Genomic DNA, 21,728 nt, shown 5'->3' with positions numbered 1-21,728 from the left:
GCCTCTTTCACACTTGCGTTGTCCGGATCCGTCGTGTACTCCATTTGCCGGAATTACACGCCGGATCCGGAAAAACGCAAGTGAACCGAAAGCATTTGAAGACGGATCCGTCTTCAAAATTTGTTCAGTGTTACTATGGCAGCCAGGACGCTATTAAAGTCCTGCTTGCCATAGTAGTAGTGGGGAGCGGGGGAGCGGTATACTTACAGTCCGTGCGGCTCCCGGGGCACTGCAGAATGACGTCAGAGCGCCCCATGCGCATGGATGACGTGTCCATGCGATCATGTCATCCATGCGCGTGGGGCGCCCTGACTTTACTCTGAAGCGCCCCGGGAACCGCACGGACGGTAAGTATACTGCTCCCCACTACACTTTACCATGGCAAACAGGACTTTAGCGTCCTGGCAGCCATGGTAACCATTCAGAAAAAGCTAAACGTCGGATCCGGTAATGCGCGGAAACAACGTTTAGCTTAAGGCCGGATCCGGATCAATGCCTTTCAATGGGCATTAATTCCGGATCTGGCCTTGCGGCAAGTGTTCAGGATTTTTGGCCGGAGCAAAAAGCGCAGCATGCTGTGGTATTTTCTCCAGCTAAAAAACGTTCCGGTAGGGGGCGGAGCCTAGCGGCGCATGGAGTAGGACGCACGCCGCACTAGCTCCGGCAAGCATCCTGTCTGTAATATCTATAACGGTGGCGATTTACCTACCGAATATCCAGAGGAGCGGGGGACATAGTCAGGAAGCGGTCCGGTGTGGAGCGATACCATCATGCCAGCAAAGAGAGGCAAAACGCCGAGCCGGCAGGACAGAGAGGCACGATCCCAAGATGGCGCTGAGGAGGAAGAGTGGCCTGACCTGGGGGCGGCGGTGAGTCAGGGAGCGGCAGCGCGGCTGGAGCGCTTCGCTCACAAGTCACACCAGTTCCCCAGCCATGTATGGGGAGAAGGAGAGGGCACCCTGTCACAAGTGGAGGAAGGCTCAGGGGAGCAGGATGGCCCCTGTAAAGATGATCAGCAATCCCCAGTGCAGCATGAGGAGGGGGCGAGTGCTAGCCTGTGCAGCAATGAAAAGTGTCTGCCAATTATCAATGCTCCTGAGCCTACTTTGAAAGATGTGATGGCAGCTATTGCTAGCTGTAACGCCACCCTCCAGAATATGAATATTAATATTGGAAGTCTAAAAGCGGACATGTCCATTATCCGCCATGACCTGCATAAGGTGGCTGAGCGCACCTCAGAAGTGGAGAGGAGGGTCTCGGATCTGGAAGATGGGGCTGTTACCCTACAGAGGGAGAGCCGGGCTGCGTCAAAGGATATAGCGGCACTCTACGCTAAAACCGACGACCTCGAAAACCGCTCTCGCCGCAATAATATAAGGCTGGTGGGCATCCCTGAGAAGTCTGAGGGCCCAGAGGCCACTGATTTTATCGAGAAATGGCTCGCGGAAAAATTCCGTGATAGAGGACTCTCTGCACTTTACGATGTTGAGCGAGCGCATAGGGTTCCCACCAGGCCTTTGCCGCCAGGACGTCCGCCACGCCCAATACTGGCTAAAATCCTGCACTATCGAGACAGAGACACTATACTGAGGGCTGCAAGGTCTCATCCCGATTTAAAAATCAATGGAGTTCAGGTGTCTCTGTTCCCTGACTATTCATCGGATGTACAGAAAAAGAGAGCTCGCTTTGTGGAGATTAAACGGAGGCTGAGAGATTTGCAAGTACAGTACTCCATGATGTTCCCGGCCAGGCTCAGGGTGGTGGCGTTTGGATCCGCGGTGTTCTTTGAGGACTCGGATGCTGCGGTCAAGTGGCTGGACCAAAATGAGCGTCGCCTTAGGATCCCTTCAACAGACACCTGAGACTGTTGGACATTTCTGCTCCTGATTGAAGTTTTGAAGTCCCTGGGACTGTCCACCCACCGTTGTGGACATTTTCTTTTGTCTTTAGCCGGTTGCTGGAGACATCTTGTGGGTAGAGCATACGCCCGAGGTTGCTCCCCACCTTTCTAATGTGCCTGTGTACGGTATCGTGCTGGATGCTGTGCTGCTTCAGGCGCTGTTGGGCCAGGTTCGCAATGTTGGCCCCGAGTTCATTACTGAATCTAATTATGCTGCATATGTTTATTGTCTGGGGAGGGATAGTTGGGTGGGGGGAGGGAGGGGGGAAGGGATTAGTGGGGGTTAATACTGTCAAAGGTGCTATTGTTGGCAATTCTAAAATGCTGAAACGTACAGTCCTTGTATGTTCTGTTGGGGAAAATAGGGAAGAGATGGGAGTCTGTAATCTGATGATTAACAGGGATTTCTCCCGCAGCTGTTGGAGGATGGAAAGGTGTAGCTCTCAAATGTACTTTCTGTATACATCTGAAAATATGAGATATTTTTCTCACCCAGCATGGGTATATGTAAAATGACACCCCAAAACACATTCCCCAACTTCTCCTGAGTACGGCGATACCAGATGTGTCACACTTTTTTGCTGCCAAGGTGGGCAAAGGGGCACATATTCCAAAGTGCACCTTTCGGATTTTGCAGGCCATTTTTTACACATTTTGATTGCAAGGTACTTCTCACACATTTGGGCCCCTAAATTGCCAGGGCAGTATAACTACGCCACAAGTGACCCCATTTTGGAAAGAAGACACCCTAAGGTATTCCGTGAGGGGCACTGCGAGTTCCTAGAATTTTTTATTTTTTGTCACAAGTTAGCGGAAAATGATGATTTTTTTTTTTTTCTCTTTTTTCCTTACAAAGTCTCATATTCCACTAACTTGCGACAAAAAATAAAAAATTCGAGGAACTCGCCATGCCCCTCACGGAATACCTTGGGGTGTCTTCTTTCCAAAATGGGGTCACTTGTGGCGTAGTTATACTGCCCTGGCAATTTAGGGGCCCAAATGTGTAAGAAGTACCTTGCAATCAAAATGTGTAAAAAATGACCGGTGAAATCCGAAAGGTGCACTTTGGAATATGTGCCCCTTTGCCCACCTTGGCATCAAAAAAGTGTCACACATCTGGTATCGCCGTACTCAGGAGAAGTTGGGGAATGTGTTTTGGGCTGTCATTTTACATATACCCATGCTGGGTGAGAGAAATATCTTGGGGAAAAGACAACTTTTCCCATTTTTTTATACAAAGTTGGCATTTGACAAAGATATTTTTCTCACCCAGCATGGGTATATGTAAAATGACACCCCAAAACACATTGCCCAACTTCTCCTGAGTACGGCGATACCAGATGTGTCACACTTTTTTGCTGCCAAGGTGGGCAAAGGGGCACATATTCCAAAGTGCACCTTTCGGATTTTGCAGGGCATTTTTTACACATTTTGATTGCAAAGTTCTTCTCACACATTTGGGCCCCTAAATTGCCAGGGCAGTATAACTATGCCACAAGTGACCCCATTTTGGAAAGAAGACACCCCAAGGTATTCCGTGAGGGGCATGGCGAGTTCCTAGAATTTTTTATTTTTTGTCGCAAGTTAGTGGAATATGAGACTTTGTAAGGAAAAAAGAAAAAAAAAGAAAAATCATCATTTTCCGCTAAATTGTGACAAAAAATAAAAAATTCTAGGAACTCGCCGTGCCCCCCACGGAATACCTTGGGGTGTCTTCTTTCCAAAATGGGGTCACTTGTGGCGTAGTTATACTGCCCTGGCAATTTAGGGGCCCAAATGTGTAAGAAGTACCTTGCAATCAAAATGTGTAAAAAATGGCCTGCGAAATCCGAAAGGTGCCCCTTTGCCCACCTTGGCTGCAAAAAAGTGTCACACATCTGGTATCGCCGTACTCAGGAGAAGTTGGGCAATGTGTTTTGGGGGGTCATTTTACATATACCCATGCTGGGTGAGAGAAATATCTTGGCAAAAGACAACTTTTCCCATTTTTTTATACAAAGTTGGCATTTGACCAAGATATTTATCTCACCCAGCATGGGTATATGTAAAATGACACCCCAAAACACATTCCCCAACTTCTCCTGAGAACGGCGATACCACATGTGTGACACTTTTTTGCAGCCTAGATGCGCAAAGGGGCCCAAATTCCTTTTAGGAGGGCATTTTTAGACATTTGGATCCCAGACTTCTTCTCACGCTTTCGGGCCCCTAAAAAGCCAGGGCAGTATAAATACCCCACATGTGACCCCATTTCGGAAAGAAGACACCCCAAGGTATTCCGTGAGGGGCATATTGAGTCCATGAAAGATTGAAATTTTTGTCCTAAGTTAGCGGAAAGTGAGACTTTGTGAGAAAAAAAACAAAAAAAAATCAATATCCGCTAACTTATGCAAAAAAAAAAAAAAATTCTAGGAACTCGCCATGCCCCTCATTGAATACCTTGGGGTGTCTTCTTTCCAAAGTGGGGTCACATGTGGGGTATTTATACTGCCCTGGCTTTTTAGGGGCCCTAAAGCGTGAGAAGAAGTCTGGAATATAAATGTCTAAAAATGTTTACGCATTTGGATTCCGTGAGGGGTATGGTGCGTCCATGTGAGATTTTATTTTTTGACACAAGTTAGTGGAATATGAGACTTTGTAAGAAAAAACAAAAACAAAAACAAACAAAAAATGTCCGCTAACTTGTGCCAAAAAAATGGCTGAATGGAGCCTTACAGGGGGTGATCAATGACAGGGGGGTGATCAATGACAGGGGGGTGATCAATGACAGGGGGTGATCACCCATATAGACTCCCTGATCACCCCCCTGTCATTGATCACCCCCCCTGTAAGGCTCCATTCAGACATCCGCATGATTTTTTACGGATCCATGGATACATGGATCGGATCCACAGAACGCATGCGGACGTCTGAATGGAGCCTTACAGGGGGGTGATCAATGACAGGGGGTGATCAGGGTAATCAGGGTGATCACCCCCCTGTCACTGATCACCCCCCCTGTAAGGCTCCATTCAGACATCCGCATGATTTTTTACGGATCCATGGATCGGATCCACAGAACGCATGCGGACGTCTGAATGGAGCCTTACAGGGGGGTTATCAATGACAGGGGGTGATCAGGGTAATCAGGGTGATCACCCCCCTGTCACTGATCACCCCCCCTGTAAGGCTCCATTCAGACATCCGCATGATTTTTTACGGATCCATGGATACATGGATCGGATCCACAGAACGCATGCGGACGTCTGAATGGAGCCTTACAGGGGGGTTATCAATGACAGGGGGTGATCAGGGTAATCACCCCCCTGTCACTGATCACCCCCCCTGTAAGGCTCCATTCAGACATCCGCATGATTTTTTACGGATCCATGGATACATGGATCGGATCCACAAAACGCATGCGGACGTCTGAATGGAGCCTTACAGGGGGGTTATCAATGACAGGGGGTGATCAGGGTGATCACCCCCCTGTCACTGATCACCCCCCCGTAAGGCTCCATTCAGACGTCCGCATGATTTTTACGGATCCATGGATCGGATCCGTAAAAATCATGCGGACGTCTGAATGGAGCCTGACAGGGGGGTGATCAATGACAGGGGGTGATCAGGGAGTGTATATGGGTGATCACCCGCCTGTCATTGATCACCCCCCTGTAAGGCTCCATTCAGACGTCCGCATGATTTTTACGGATCCATGGATACATGGATCGGATCCGTAAAAATCATGCGGACGTCTGAATGGAGCCTGACAGGGGGGTGATCAATGACAGGGGGGTGATCAATGACAGGGGGTGATCAGGGAGTGTATATGGGTGATCACCCGCCTGTCATTGATCACCCCCCTGTAAGGCTCCATTCAGACGTCCGCATGATTTTTACGGATCCATGGATACATGGATCGGATCCGTAAAAATCATGCGGACGTCTGAATGGAGCCTGACAGGGGGGTGATCAATGACAGGGGGTGATCAGGGAGTGTATATGGGTGATCACCCGCCTGTCATTGATCACCCCCCTGTAAGGCTCCATTCAGACGTCCGCATGATTTTTACGGATCCATGGATACATGGATCGGATCCGTAAAAATCATGCGGACGTCTGAATGGAGCCTGACAGGGGGGTGATCAATGACAGGGGGTGATCAGGGAGTGTATATGGGTGATCACCCGCCTGTCATTGATCACCCCCCTGTAAGGCTCCATTCAGACGTCCGCATGATTTTTACGGATCCATGGATACATGGATCGGATCCGTAAAAATCATGCGGACGTCTGAACGGAGCCTGACAGGGGGGTGATCAATGACAGGGCGGTGATCAATGACAGGGGGGTGATCAGGGAGTTTATATGGGGTGATCAGGGGTTTATAAGGGGTTAATAAGTGACGGGGGGGTGTAGTGTAGTGTAGTGTGGTGTTTGGTGGGACTGTACTGACCTACCTGAGTCCTCTGGTGGTCGATCCTAACAAAAGGGACCACCAGAGGACCAGGTAGGAGGTATATTAGACGCTGTTATGAAAACAGCGTCTAATATACCTGTTAGGGGTTAAAAAATTCGGATCTCCAGCCTGCCAGCGAGCGATCGCCGCTGGCAGGCTGGAGATCCACTCGCTTACCTTCCGTTCCTGTGAGCGCGCGCGCCTGTGCGCGCGCGTTCACAGGAAATCTCGGCTCTCGCGGGAGGACGCGTATATGCGTCCACCCAGAAGAGCAGGACCGCCGGCAGGACGCAATCCTGCGTACGGCGGTCCTGAGGAGGTTAAATCAATCAGTCTGATTAAATCTAAATCTAGAGAGATTGATCGGCAGAAACAGGAGAATATGAAGATAGCGGAGGAAGCTTTTGTGTTAAATCCTTCTATCATGACAAGCAATACCTTAAAGGCTAGGCAGGAGGAGCTGAGGTGTCACCTTTTGGAGGTAGCAGAGAGGAAACGACTGTTTTACAAGCAGCAATTTTTTTACTGAAGGTGAGAGTGTAGGCCATATGCTCTCGGTTATCGCAAAAGCGCAGCAAGGGTCACAATGTATATCTGGCCTGTTAGATGCTAGCGGCGTCCTCAGGCGTGATACGGATAACATTTTGAATATACTGAACGATTTTTATTCCTCTCTGTATGCTTCTAGGGTGACATGCTCGGATGAGGATATTGATACCTTTTTAGCCACATTAAATCTCCCTAAGCTTTCCAGGGAAGACAGTATGCGATTAGAGGAGCCGATTGAGTTGGAAGAATTAAGGGCGGCATTAGCGGCTATGGCTAATGACAAGGCTCCGGGTCTGGATGGGCTTCCGGCGGAAGTATATAAGTCCTTTGCGGAAGTGCTGCTCCCGGAACTTCTGAAGGTATTCAATTATTCCAAGGAGAGGGGGGAGTTGCCTCCGTCCATGCAGGAGGCGGTAATAGTAGTCATTCCTAAGCCGGACAAGGATCACTCTCTCCCTGACTCATATAGACCGATATCATTGCTCTCCGCTGATGTTAAGTTGCTTGCAAAGGTCTTGGCCACGCGTCTGTCTAAAGTGATTTTGTCTATCATACACTCTGACCAGACTGGCTTCATGCCTCAGAAGTCAACGTCAATTAATATTAGAAGAGTGTTTGCCAGTATTCAACTTCCAGCTGATAATGTTGGAGATAGAGCCATCCTTTCTTTAGATACGGCCAAGGCCTTTGATAGCATTGAGTGGCGATTCCTGTGGAGAGTTATGGCGTATATGGGATTTGGAGATGAGTATATATCCTGGGTCCGGGTGCTATACTCTAAACCCAAAGCATGTGTGAGGGCGAATGGAGGGGTGTCCCCCAAGTTCTGCCTGGGCCGGGGTACTAGACAGGGGTGCCCGTTGTCGCCTCTGCTATTTGCAGTTGCGATTGAGCCATTAGCCGCAGCGATTCGGAATTCAACGGACATTCGGGGGTTCCAATATGGGACAGTTAATAATAAAGTGGCGATGTATGCAGACGACACTTTGCTTTTTCTGGGGGATACTGGTCCATCATTGGAAGCGGCTATGAAAATCATTGATTGCTTCAGGGACCTGTCGGGTCTGTCTATTAACTGGAGTAAGTCGGCGATTATGCTGCTTGACGGGCAAGTGCAATCACGGATAGTGCGAGACAGAAGTATTCCATGTGTAGCGACTTTTAAGTACTTGGGTATCCATATATCCCCGAGAATCCGAGACTTTGGGCGCCTTAATTTTGACCCGCTGGTTATTAAATTTCGTAATAAAACTAAGGCATGGTGTAAATTATATCTGTCAGTGGCGGGAAGAGCTAATCTCATTAAAATGGTGTTGATGCCTCAGCTACTCTATATTCTACATAACTCCCCGGTCTGGCTGTCAAAGTCCAAATTTGATCCAATCAATGCTACTTTCAGGGAGCTCATATGGCGGAAGGGGCAACCGAGAATTAAGCTGGAAACGTTGCAATATCCTAAAACGGAAGGGGGCCTTGCAGTGCCAAACCCCTGGGTGTACTTCCTGGCGGCACAATGCCAACATTTCAAGGGGTGGATGGAACTGGAGTTGAGTGAGATGTCGTGTCAGTTGTTTAAGCATTGCTTGTCCTCTAGTGACCTACTGCTAATCCTTGAGACTAAGGGGGCTGGAAGGAGTGGTCCGATGGGTGATTTGGGACACTTGATGCAGTCCGTGTGGAATAAGGTCAAGTTCCTGAGGGGGGTTTTCGGCAATACGGAATACACTCCACTGTGGGATAATCCCGTGCTGCCGGAATTCCTCTCCCTGTCTGAGTTTGGGGCATGGAAAAGGAAGGGTATTCTGAGGTTGGGACATCTTTTAGAGGAAAAGAAGTTCATGTCATTTGCCAGATTTCAGGAGAAGTATGAACTGCCTAGAACTCACTTTTATAAGTACCTTCAGGTGAGACACGCATACAACTCCACATTTAAAGGTACAACTGTGGTGGCGGGGAGAGATGCTGCATTGCACCAGATTCTGTCCAGGGGGGCGAGGAGAGGTATGATTTCCTGTATATACAAGATGTTGCTTGATAAGTTTCTAATGTCCCATCCGCTTGCGGCTAAAAGTAAATGGGAGAAAGATGTTGGCGGATTAACTGACGACCAGTGGTCTGACATACTAGAGGCGATACCTCTCTCTTCCTTGAGTGAAGGACGTAAACTCTCGCAGCTGTTTATTGTCCATAGAGTCTACAAAACACCGGTTTTTTTGTTCCGTATAGGGTTTAGACCCACGGATGAATGCCCAAGATGCTCTGTAGTGTCTGCAGATTTGCTGCATATGATGTGGACGTGCGAGAGGTTAGGGAGATACTGGGAGATGGTACGTCAGACGACACAGGACGTTTACAAAGTACGAATACCCTCTGACCCGAAGGTGTGTGTGTTGGGATATGTCTCTGAATTGGCCACCGGTCAGGTGCATAAAATAGCTATAGGTAGAGTGTTGTATGTTGCTAGAAAATTAATCGCCCTACATTGGATACAGACAGCGCCGCCAACTCTAGGCGAATTTTTAAGTGCGGTCGACACGATGCTGAGTTATGAACGGATGGTATACCAGAAGCGTGGATGCACAGCGAAATTTGAATAATTGTGGGATCCATGGCTGTCGTTTCGACGTCTGAATAGAAATGTTTAACAATGTGCCTTTTGTATTTTGCAGGTTAGGGTGGGGTGGGGTGGGGGGGTTGGAGTGAAACTTGATTACTACACATAGTTTGGTGTCCTTTTTGTTATTAGCCGTATGGACAATATGTCTCTATGTCATCCTTGTACGTAGTATGATAAAATGTTACACGGTAAAATGTTCAATAAAAATGATCTGATTCAAAAAAAAAAAAACGTTCCGGTCCTGAACTGAAGACATCCTGAACGGATTTCTCTCCATTCAGAATTCATGGGGATAATCCTGATCAGGATTCTTCCGGCATAGAGCCCCGACGACGGAACTCTATGCCGGAACAAAAGAACGCAAGTGTGAAAGAGCCCTTAGATGTCCATAGCAACCAATCAGAGCTCAGCTTTCATTTATAGGAGCTCTAATTGGTTCCCATAGACAACAGAGACAGAGTAACTATTAAGCAGTTTGATTTGGAGACATTGGAGGCGGCAGGGGAATAGCTATAGGGGGTGCAGAGGTAGCAGTCGCTACCGGGCCCAGGAGCCTGAGGGGGCCCAAAGACCCTTGTGCCGCATAAGAAAACACTGGTATTATAGAAAGTGCATGCTGGTCAAGTTTTACCTCTGGCTGGAGGGAAGGGGATAAGTCAAAAATTTGGCATGAGTGGTGGGGTTGTAGTTACAATTTTTGCCTCGGGCAGCACAAAGCCTATGTGCTTCCCTGCCCCTGGCCACAAAGCACTGAGGGAAGAGGGGCCCAAGCTGAACTTTTGCACCAGGGCCCATGAGCCTTTAGCTAGGCCCCTGGGAGACGGGCTACTTTTTTGTGGGTCACCTTATAAATAATGCCCCTCTGTAGTGCCCCCAGTATCTATAATAGCCCATACAAAGCAAACAGTAGCTATAATAGTCCTCATAGTGCTCCTTGTATATATCTTCTCATAGTGCCCCCAGTGGCCCCAATATAATGGTCCCATACTGCCCCTTGTATATATCATGGCTCCAAAGTGCCCCTTGTATATATGTTCTCATAATGCCCCCAATATATATATGGGCCATATATTGCCCCTTGTATGTATCTTCTCATAGTGCCCCTGGTATATATAATGGCTCCATAGTGCCCCTTGTATATATCTTCTCAGAGTGCATGCAGTATATATATATATATATATATATATAATGGCCCCATAGTGTTCCTTGTATATATCTTCTCATAGTGCCCCCAGAATATATAATGGCACCATAGTGTTCCTTGTATATATCTTCTCATAGTGACCCAAGTATATATATATATATATATATATATATATATATAAAATGGTCCCATAGTTTTCCTTGTATATATCTTCTCAGAGTGCCCCCAGTATATATAATGGCCCCATAGTGTTCCTTGTATATATCTTCTCCTAGTGCCCCCAGTATATATAATGGCCCCATAGTGTTCCTTGTATATATCCTCTGATAGTGCACCCGGTATATATAATGGCCCCATAGTGTTCCTTGTATATATCATCTCATAGTACCCCCAGTATATATATAATGGCTCCATAGTGCCCCTTGTATATATCTTCTCAGTGCCCCAGTATATACAATGACCCCATAGTGCCCCTTGTATATATCTTCTCATAGTGCCCCAGTATATATAATGGCTCCATAGTGCCCCTTGTATATATCTTCTCAGTGCCCCAGTATACTTAATGACCCCATAGTGCCCCTTGTATATATCTTCTCATAGTGCCCCCAGTATATATAATGACGCCATAGTGCCCCTTGTATATAGCTTCTCAGTGCCCTAGTATATATAATGGCCCCATAGTGTTCCTTGTATATATCTTCTCATAGTGCCCCCAGTATATATAATGGCCCCATAGTGTTCCTTGTATATATCCTCTCATAGTGCCCCCAGTATATATAATGGCCCCATAGTGTTCCTTGTATATATCCTCTCATAGTGCCCCCAGTATATATAATGGTCCCATAGTGTTCCTTGTATATATCTTCTCATAGTGCCCCCAGTATATATAATGGCCCCATAGTGTTCCTTGTATATATCTTCTCATAGTGCCCCCAGAATATATAATGGCCCCATAGTGTTCCTTGTATATATCTTCTCATAGTGCCCCCAGTATATATAATGACGCCATAGTGCCCCTTGTATATATCTTCTCATATTGCCCCCAGTATATATAATGACGCCATAGTGCCCCTGGTATATATCTTCTCATAGTGCCCCCAGTATATATAATTTCATAGTAGAAATAATAATGTCCCCATTAATATCCAGTAATGCCAATAATTTAAGCCCCATAGACATTATTTGGCTCTGAAAACAGTCGCATGGATGCTATATGTGTGCTGCCAGATTTTCTTGGCTCCGAATATTGATGACCTATCCTTAAGATCGGTGGGGGTCCAAAACCCCACCCTTTAGCTGTTCCCTGCAGCTTCTGCCGCTGCACAGACCTGTTCAAAGTGCATTGGCCTGCCGGGTTACTGCAGCTCATCTCCAATTCACGTGAATGAGAGCTGAGAACAGATGATTAGTGGGGTGTCGGGTGTTGGACCCCCATCGATCTGATATAGGTAACTTGCCCTAAGTATAGGTGATCAATATCAGATTTTTGGGGATCGGACACCCCACTACACCACTGTTCAATGCTGCTTTGAATGGATGGCGAGTAGTGACCGGCTGGGTTAACACTGATCATTGGGGGGTGCCTGGTGTCGGACCCCCACCGATCTGACATGGATAACTTATGCTAATGACAGGTAATCAATAGCCCAGAAAACACCTTTTAATGTATGTCTGTACACTAGTGATGTCACCATTGACTCCCATTGTATAAAGCATTAGTATACTGGGACAGACTATTGAAGTCTGTGGGAATGCTGGTGTATATGCGCAATGGATATTACACAGCCTAAGGGCTTATGCACATGGCTGTAGCCGTTTTTGTGGTCTGCAAAACGCAGATACCAGCCGTGTGTCTTCCGTATTTTGCTGGAACAGAATGGAACATACTGTTTTCTATAGAATTCTCCTATGGGATATGTTCTATATTTTTGCAGGTGCCTCAGAACGCACATATGGATGCGGACAGCACGAGGTGTGGTGCCTGCATCTTTTGCAGCCCTAATTGAAATGAGCGGGTCCGCATCTGACCTGTATAAAATTTGGATTGGATGCAGACCAAATCTATGGTTGTGTGCATGAGCCCTCATGAACGGAGGCATGGAATCCCACGGAAGGGTTCCTTTCCGTGCCGCTGCACTGCAAAAAAATAGAACTTGTTCTATTTTTTTTTTTTGCGGTGGTGACGGATCACGGACCCATTCAAGTTGAATGGGTCTAGATCTGTCACAGCAGCAGCCGCACAGATGGTGTACATGCATTGGGGACCGCAAATTGTGGTCTCCAGTGCATAGAAAGGTCATGTGCATGGGGCCTTAGTAATATCTGGTGTCAGTCTTACACTACTATGGTCTCCATTACAGCCTCCAGAGGTGACGTCACCCAGCTTTCCCAGTACCCTAAGGCCCCTTTAACACGGGTGAGTTTTCCCGCACGGGTGCAATGCGTGACGTGAACTCATTACACTTGCACTGAATCCTGACCCATTCATTTCATGTTCTGTGTACATGAACGATTTTTTTTTCACGCATCACTTGTGCGTTGCGTGAAAACCTCAGCATGTTCTATATTAAGGGTTAAAAACAAAAACAAAACATAACTCACCTCATCCACTTGATCGCACAGCCGGGATCCTCTTCTTTGTTCTTCTTGAAGGACCTGCAAAAGGACCTTCGCTGATGTCATCGTGCTCACCACGTGGTCAGCGCAGGTCATGCTGAATGAAGATAGAAAGACCTTACATCCCTCGTCTTCTTAGCAACCATGCGTGAAAATTGCTCCGCATCTACACTTGCTTGCGGATGCTTGCGATTTACACGCAGCCCCATTCACTTCTATGGGGCATGCGTTGCGTGAAAAACGCACAATATAGAACATGCTGCGATTTTCACGCAACGCACAAGTGATGCGGAAAAATCACCGCTCATGTACACAGCTAGGGCTGCAGTAAACGAATATTTTTGTAATCGAGTATTCTATCGATTATATTTCTCGATTCATCGAGTAATCTAATAAGAAAAAGCTACTTAAAATAACGTACGTAATTAGGTATGTATAAAGTTATTGGTTTGAAGGGGTTAATAACTTTATACATGCCTAATGCCAAGGTGCTTCCATTAACCCCTCCAAACCAATAACTTTATACATGCCCATTGGGTTTGGAGGGGTTAATGGAAGCACCTTGGCATTAGGCATGTATAAAGTTATTGGTCTGAAGAGGTTAATGAAAGCACCTTGGAGGTGCCTTCATTAACCCCTCTCTAAACCAATAACTTTATACATGCCAAGGTGGTGCTCGCAGCCTCCATTAACCACTCTCTCTCCATCTGCCTCCCCCCAGCCTCTGATCTGCTTGCCCCCAGCCTCTAATCTGGCCCCCCCCCCCGCCTCTGATCTGGCTCCCCCCCCCCCCAGCCTCTGATCTGGCTCCCCCCCCCCCAGCCTCTGATCTGGCTCCCCCCCCCCCCCCAGCCTCTGATCTGGCTCCCCCCCCCCCCCCCAGCCTCTGATCTGGCTCCCCCCCCCCCCCCAGCCTCTGATCTGGCTCCCCCCCCCAGCCTCTGATCTGGCTCCCCCCCCCAGCCTCTGATCTGGCTCCCCCCCCCCCCAGCCTCTGATCTGGCTCCCCCCCCCAGCCTCTGATCTGGCTCCCCCCCCCCAGCCTCTGATCTGGCTCCCCCCCCCCCCAGCCTCTGATCTGCCTCCCCCCAGCCTCTGATCTGGCTCCCCCCCCCCCCAGCCTCTGATCTGGCTCCCCCCTCCCCCCAGCCTCTGATCTCCCTCCCCCCTCCCCCCAGCCTCTGATCTCCCTCCCCCCAGCTTCTGATCTGCCTCCCCCCCCCCCCAGCCTCTGATCTGCCTCCCCCCCCCTCCTGATCTGCCTCCCCTCCCTCCCCCCAGCCTCTGATCTGCCCCCTCTGGTAACGCAACCCCCCCCTCCCTCCCTCCCCAGTATTAATCATTGGTGGCAGTGTCAGTTCCGATCGGAGCCCCAGCAGTGTAATGCTGGGGCTCCGATCGGTTACCATGGGAGCCAGGACGCTGCTTAAGTCCTGGCTGCCATGGTATGTTAGTAGTGAGCAGAGAGCAGCGCATTATACTCACGTGCGCTGTGGCCGGCGGTCGCTCCTTCTCATAGGTCTGTGCGGCGCATTGCTAATGCTGTAAGCCAGTGAAATTAAGCGTCTCACTCACCGCTTCCGTGTCCTCCGGAGCCAGAGAGGCAGGACTGAGCGGCCGGCACAGAGGAGGAGGGAGGAGAAGGGAGTCTCTCCCTCCCCACTGTGCGCGGCTGCCGCTGAAGACCAAGTAGGAGGAGGAGGGGAGGGACTGTGGCCACTGCGCCACCAATGAATGTTTCACTGGCCGGCACATTCATTGGTGGCGCAGTGGCCACAGTCCCTCCCCTCCCCTCCTCCTCAGTCCCTCCCCTCCTCCTCCTACTTGGTCTTCAGCGGCAGCCGCGCACAGTGGGGAGGGAGAGACTCCCTTCTCCTCTGTGCCGGCCGCTCAGTCCTGCCTCTCTGGCTCCGGAGGACACGGAAGCGGTGAGTGAGACGCTTAATTTCACTCCCGCTCCGTGATCACGTGATCTGAACGATTCCTCGATGCAGGGAAACTGCATCGATGAATTTTTTGACTCGATTTAATCGAGTTATTCGAATAATCGTTTCAGCCCTATACACAGCCCCATAGAAATTAATGGGTCAGGATTCAGTGCGGATGCAATACGTTCACCTCCCGCATTGCACCCACGTGGAATACTCACCCGCGTGAAAGGGGCCTAAAATCAACAGAACACCTATGGCCTCATGCACATGACAGTATTTTCTCACAGTCCGCAAAACGGGGTTCCGTTGTTCCGTGATCCGTTTCCGTTTTTGCTTCCGTGTGTCTTCCTTGATTTTTGGAGGATCACCAGACATGAAGGAAAGTGAAAAAAAATTTAAGTGAAGTTTGCCTTGCAAATGATAGGAAAAAAAACGGACACGGATCACGGACACGGATGACAATCTTGTGTGCATCCGTGTTTTTTACGGACCCATTGACTTGAATGGGTCCGCAAACCGTTGTCCGTGAAAAAAATAGGACAGGTCATATTTTTTTCACGCCCTGGAAACACGGATCACGGACACGGATGACAATCTTGTGTGCATCCGTGTTTTTTACGGACCCATTGACTTGAATGGGTCCGCAAACCGTTGTCCGTGAAAAAAATAGGACAGGTCCTATTTTTTTCACGTCCTGGAAACACGGATCGCGGACGCGGATGACAAACGGTGCATTTTCCGAATTTTCCACGGGCCCATTGAAAGTCAATGGGTCAGCTGAAAATCACGGAAAACAGAACAACGGACACGGGACACAACAACAGTCGTTTGCATGAGGCCTAACCCAAACTTCAGTGATGAAGTCCGGGTTCGGGTCTGGGTATCACATTCAGTTTTTTTATCACGTGTGTGAAAAACGCATTAAAACGCTTTGCACTCGCATGGAAAAACTGAACAATGCAACGCAATCGCAGACAAAACTGACTGAAATTGCGTGCCCACTCGCGCGGGTTTCCAGCAACGCATCTGCCCCTCACCCGCGACGCTCCTGTGAAAGAGGCCTTAACCCTGGGTTCACACCTGAGCGTTCTGAATGGAGCGCTCTGTATGCGCGATTGTACCGGCGTTTGCAATCGCGCATACAGAGACAGGCGTGCACACATTGTCGCGCGTTCCCGAATATCTATGCGCGAAAAACGCCCCAAAAAAAGCTCAAGAACTTGTTTGAGCGTCGGGCGTTTTACAGCGCGATCGTACGCGCTGTAAAACGCCCAGGTGAGAACCATGTCAATAGGGAAGCATTGGTTTCTCCTTGTTGAGCGTTTTACAGCGCGTAGGAACGCTGTAAAACGCCCAGGTGTGAACCCAGGGTTAGGGTAAAGGTTAAACATGCCTAATAATATGTAGGTGGTGGAGAGCGCTGAGGAAGTAGAAAGTAAGGGGGTCTGTGCCCTCCTCATCCTCACCCCGATCGTCCTGACTCTGCTGTCAAACACCCGGCTCTGCCTCTGCTGCTCGGCATTCCTCCTCCTCTGCAGCACGGCGGCCTCGGCCAGATCTACCGACAGGTCCAGCTTGTACATGTCGCCTCCACTTGTTCCTCGGTTCTCAGCGGCATCACATTTCCTAGGCAACCAGGACTCGGTTGCTAGGCGACGGGAACATCCGGGCGAGCTCGGGAGATTCGCTCGCGCATGCGCCTTTGGGGGGACTGGAGTTTGGCGGGAGAAGCAGGAACCTTCTAGATAAGAACGCTGTGCGGGTTAGCGCGAGCTCCGTCATGGGCTTTCTCCATCTCCTCATACTGGAGGACTTTAAGTCATGGCGGGGGCGGCAAGTCATAGGGCCTTTGAAACAGTTCAATTGTGTAATCGGCCCTAATGGTTCAGGTAAATGGCGCCCACCGTCCCTCAGGGCTGATAATGGCGCCCCCTGTCTAGGAGAGACTCAGACATTGTCACAGCAGTGCCACCGTTTTCTAGTGACTTGTCCTAGTCCTGCATTAACAGAAGGGGTCCTGGGCCGAGTACAGTTAGAAAGAGCGTCTCTCGCTCTGGAGGACCCCTCCTGTCCAGCTTTACAGATAAGCCACCCAGCAGACACAACTCCTCCACCCGCTCTGGGAGAGCCGGCCTGTGTGGTGGGTGCATCTACCGCCTCCACCTCAATGCATGGCGGTCCGCAGGTCTGTGGTAAACCATGGTGGCCCTGACAGGAACTCGATGCCTCATAAATCACTACTGTGGTCGGAGGAGCCACAGGGGCCGCGTTTCCCGCACCATTGCCACCATTCACACAACCCAATTTTGGGTCCTCAGCTGATCCACGTTTTTTGCTGTTCGGATTGAGGACCCATTCATTTCAATGGGGCCGCAAAATATGTGGACAACACTCCGTGTTCTGTCCACATCCGTATATCCATTCCGTGGCCACAAAAATCATAGAACACGTTCTTTCTTGTCTAGGACGGAATGTGCAGGATGGTTTCATCCCGTTCATGTCCTGAGGGTACTTTCACATTAGCGGCAGGCTGTTCTGGCGGGTGAACCGCCTGTCGGATCCGTCCTGCCACTAGTTCATTGACTATAATGGGGGTGGAGTTACGGCAGCGCACTGCGAGAGGCAGCCGGATTAAAAGTATGAGATGCAGTACTTTTAGTCCGTCTGACTCCGAAACGCCGCCCCCATTATAGTTAATGCCTCTAGTGTGAAACTAGCCTTAGGGTGCTTTCACACTAGCATTATACTTATACTTTTCCGGCATTGAGTTCCGTCCTAAGGGCTCCATTACGAAAAAAAAAAAACCTGATCAGTTTTATGCTAACGCATTCTGAATGGAGAGCAATCAGTTCAGGATGTCTTCAGTTCAGTCACTATACGTTTTTGGACGGAGATAATACCGCAGCATGCAGCAGTATTTTCTCCATCCAAAATTCCAGGACTCTGCATTATTTTACATTGAAATGCATTAATGGCGGATCTGGCCCCAAGTGTTCCAGAAAAACGGATCCAGTTTTGCGATCTGTGCATGCGCAGACCCTTAAAAATGTGAAAAAGATAAATACCGGATCCGTTTTGCCGGATGGCAACCGCAGAGACGGATCCTGTATTGCAATGCGTTTGTCAGATGGATCCGGATCCCGGACGGAACTGCCTACCGGAATCCAACAACGCAAGTGTGAAAGTACCCTTATTCATATATAACGGACAGCACACGTACCCATTCCTTTTAATGTGTATATTCACACATCCGTGTTTTAGCACAGATACATACTCTATTTTTGTCCATCTTTACCGATCCATCACACCCATTATAGTCTACGGGTCCGTGAAATCCGCAGACCCAACACGGACGCCACCGCTGTTCCACAGACCATTTATTGGAGATGGAGAATTTTCACCCGTGCAGTGTCTGTGGAACACGCGGACTAAACATGGATACTTCACGGATGACTCCCTGGCCATCTTACAATGGATTTCACGACAGTGAAAAACGGCTGTCACACAGCGGTTTCGGAACCTTTGCGGTCTGTGGGGCTATTCACATGACTTTTTTTTTTTTTTAAATGGCCAGTGAATAGCGTGAATATTCTTCGTGGTCAGATGGACCCCATTGAAATCAATGTGACTGTTTTTAACGGCCGCTTAGACAGGAGTGCACTGTCTAACTCCCATTAAAAATGGATACACTACTAGAACAAATGGCCTTTTTGGGGTTTAAAAAAAAACAAAAACTCATCCACTTGCTGGCACAGAGTCTTTTGATTGAAAAGGACCCGTGCTCAGCGTGATGACGTCACTGTGCGCTCGTGCTAGGAGTGTGCGGTGATGTCATCACGCCGAGCACAGGTACTTTTCAATCAAGAGAGGAACGACTGCCTCTGTGTGAGCAAGTGGATGAGGTTTTTTTAAATGATTTTTTTTGCAAAAACTAAACATTACAGCTGGGGGTGACTATGGGCGGCATTAATGTAGGGGCCACTATGGGCAACATTATTATTGCATGGGTCACTACTAGGGAATTTTATGGGCCACTATGGGAGACATTATGTGTAAAAAAAAAAAGACGTTTTTAGCAGACGTTTTTCTAGGTCTGGGAAACTGCTCCGTGTGACTGCTGCGTTTCCTGGACCGAACACTGGGGGACATTTACTAAAATAGATTTTCACTCTAGTCTTATTTGTTCGCTCTGCGCTGCTGTAGTCTATGGGTATGACGAGGCGCACGTCCCATCATAAATTAGGCGCATCTATAGCTGTCCGTGCCCCTGTCTTGAAAAATCTGTCTGCTGTTTTCAGTCTACTTTTTTGCCTGGCGAAAAAGTAGCAATTTTGACAGGGCCGTGCCCGAAATGCCCCCATTCCGACCATCTTTTGAATTTGGCGCAAAATATTGTTGCACTGATGTTAAAATAGTTGCAAAAAATGCCCTTTGTGACTATTTTTACGCCAGACGAACCTTATAAATGACCCCCACTGCTCCTCTGAACCAAACTCACAACATAATCCTGTCAGTTCCTGCCTGACCGCAGATCTACTGTACTGACTGCATTATGCGAGTACAGCAGGGACTGACAGCATCATAAGGCCACATTCACAGCACGGTAAAAAAAACAACTAAATGGTTTCTAAAAACGGATACGCTGTCAGTCCATTTTCTTGCCATCTTTTCTTTTTTAATGGCCATTTTGCATCTGATCAACTGTTATTATTGCAATCACTAAAGTGTAACTATAATTGCTCTGTACCATTCGAATGGCTGGGGACAGAGAGGCTGTAATTCTACTACTCGCCGCTGCAATGCCGACGGACAACCTGTAAGGCCTCAAGCACGCCACTGTAGGCGCCTGTATTGCCGCCCACTTGAATCTGGGAGATACGGTGCGTAAAACAGGAGGCATGGATCGGAAGCACTACAAAGTGCTTCCGGGCGTTTTCTGTCCATCCACTGCACTGCAGAAAAGTAGTGCATACAGACGGAGGGCACACGGTTGGTGCCTGTGCATTGTGGACACATTTTGCGGTCTGCAGCACGGGCATGTCCCACACGGTGTGCACGAGGCCTAAATAGTGAAGAGAAAGTGACAATTGCAGGAGCGCTGCAGTCCTGTCAAACAGCTGATCAGCGGTAGCACTGGGAGCTGGACCCTGCCAATGTGATGTTGATAGAATAAAGTATTGAGGCACTCAGGTTAAGGTTTTGCAATTAAAATATAGCTGTATTTCACATTATCTGCATTATCCTTTTGCCCAGTGGTACATATCAATAGTAGAATATTTCTGACTGGACGTTTCATCAGCGGTCACATTATCTGAAATAGTATAAAACAATTGTTTTGAGTGGGTTATTTTAAGATGGCAGAGCATGAAGGTAAGTATCCAAATTATAATGTAACAATAGATAATCTACACGCAAAAGAGCATAGTTTAAATAGTTGTAGTAGCAAAGTAAAATAGTGTCCAGAGCCTGGTGAATTCATATAAATTCATGGGATACGTCAAACCTGATTATATATATATATATATTATGGCATAATTTGATGGTGGCTTAACAGCCCTTGATTGGCACCAGGGACACTTTGATTGAGTGCGGTTCCTCACTTCACTACAGATAAAGTGATATTGATGGCCTATCCTGGTAATGGATCAATATGAGGAAAGCAGAAAACCCTTTTAATGGACAGACAAATTGAGCTTATCTTAAAGAGGTTGTCCTAGGATTTAAAGGGAACCGGTCATCAACTTTTTCGCTGACCTCACTGAGGGCAGTATAAAATAGTGACAGAAATGCTGATTTCAGCGGTGTGTCACTCTTAAAGGGAACCTGTCGCCGGGATTTTGTGTATAGAGCTCAGGGCATGGGTTCCTAGATGGCTGCTAGCACATCCACAATACCCAGTCCCCATAGCTCTGTGCTTTTATTGTGTAAAAAACCTGATTTGATACATATGCAAAATAACCTGAGATGAGTCCTGTCCCTGAGATGAGTCCAGCGTGAAGGAGCCCAGCACCGCCCCGCATCCTCAGAATCCCCGACGTCAGAAAGCTACAGCGCTGTAATCTCATGATGTCCTCAGCTCTATACACAAAATCCCGGTGACAGGTTCCCTTTAAGCTAAAAGTAAGTGGTTGCCTAGAACCAGCATCATAATCATTGCAGCTCAGGCCTTGAAAATCTACCTGAGAAGAGTCCTGGTTATTCATAATCTCCTGCTCTCCTGCCCATCTGCTTATGATTGGCAGTTCTCTCCTAGACAGAAAGGGAGAAACTAGGTAGAAGACTGTCAGTCATCAGTAGGTGGGCAGGAGAGCAGGAATTTATGAATAACCATGACTCTTCTAGGGTGGCCGTGACTCTTTTCCAGGCCCAGTCTGCAATGATTGTGATGTTGGTTCTTGGCAACCACTTACTTTTAACTTATAAATGACAGACCGCTGAAATCAACTCGCCTGTCTCTACTTTATACTGCTGTTAGTATGGGCAGCATAAAGGTGATGACAGGTTCCCTTTAAAGTCATTCAGTGAGGCTGATCT

The 21,728-nt window shown here is 48.2% G+C and overlaps 2 protein-coding genes across 2 annotated transcripts in view; one reads left to right on the top strand and one right to left on the bottom strand.

The window, feature by feature from the left end:
• Window positions 1-16,792, bottom strand: part of RIBC2 (RIB43A domain with coiled-coils 2) — a 33,627-nt gene extending 16,835 nt beyond the window's left edge. Inside the window, exon 1 of the mRNA XM_044277858.1 lies at window positions 16,661-16,792. Coding sequence (XP_044133793.1) covers window positions 16,661-16,777 — 117 coding nt within the window. The 5' untranslated portion in view covers window positions 16,778-16,792. The remainder of the gene's footprint in view (window positions 1-16,660) is intronic.
• Window positions 16,793-16,974: 182 nt separating this feature from the next.
• SMC1B (structural maintenance of chromosomes 1B) overlaps window positions 16,975-21,728 on the top strand; it is a 179,636-nt gene continuing 174,882 nt past the window's right edge. The window contains exon 1 of the mRNA XM_044277857.1: window positions 16,975-17,083. Coding sequence (XP_044133792.1) covers window positions 16,975-17,083 — 109 coding nt within the window. The remainder of the gene's footprint in view (window positions 17,084-21,728) is intronic.

The sequence above is a fragment of the Bufo gargarizans genome, chromosome 2, assembly GCF_014858855.1.
Source record: "Bufo gargarizans isolate SCDJY-AF-19 chromosome 2, ASM1485885v1, whole genome shotgun sequence".
Taxonomy (NCBI): Eukaryota; Metazoa; Chordata; class Amphibia; order Anura; family Bufonidae; genus Bufo; species Bufo gargarizans.
This window is presented reverse-complemented; position numbering and strand designations above follow the sequence as displayed.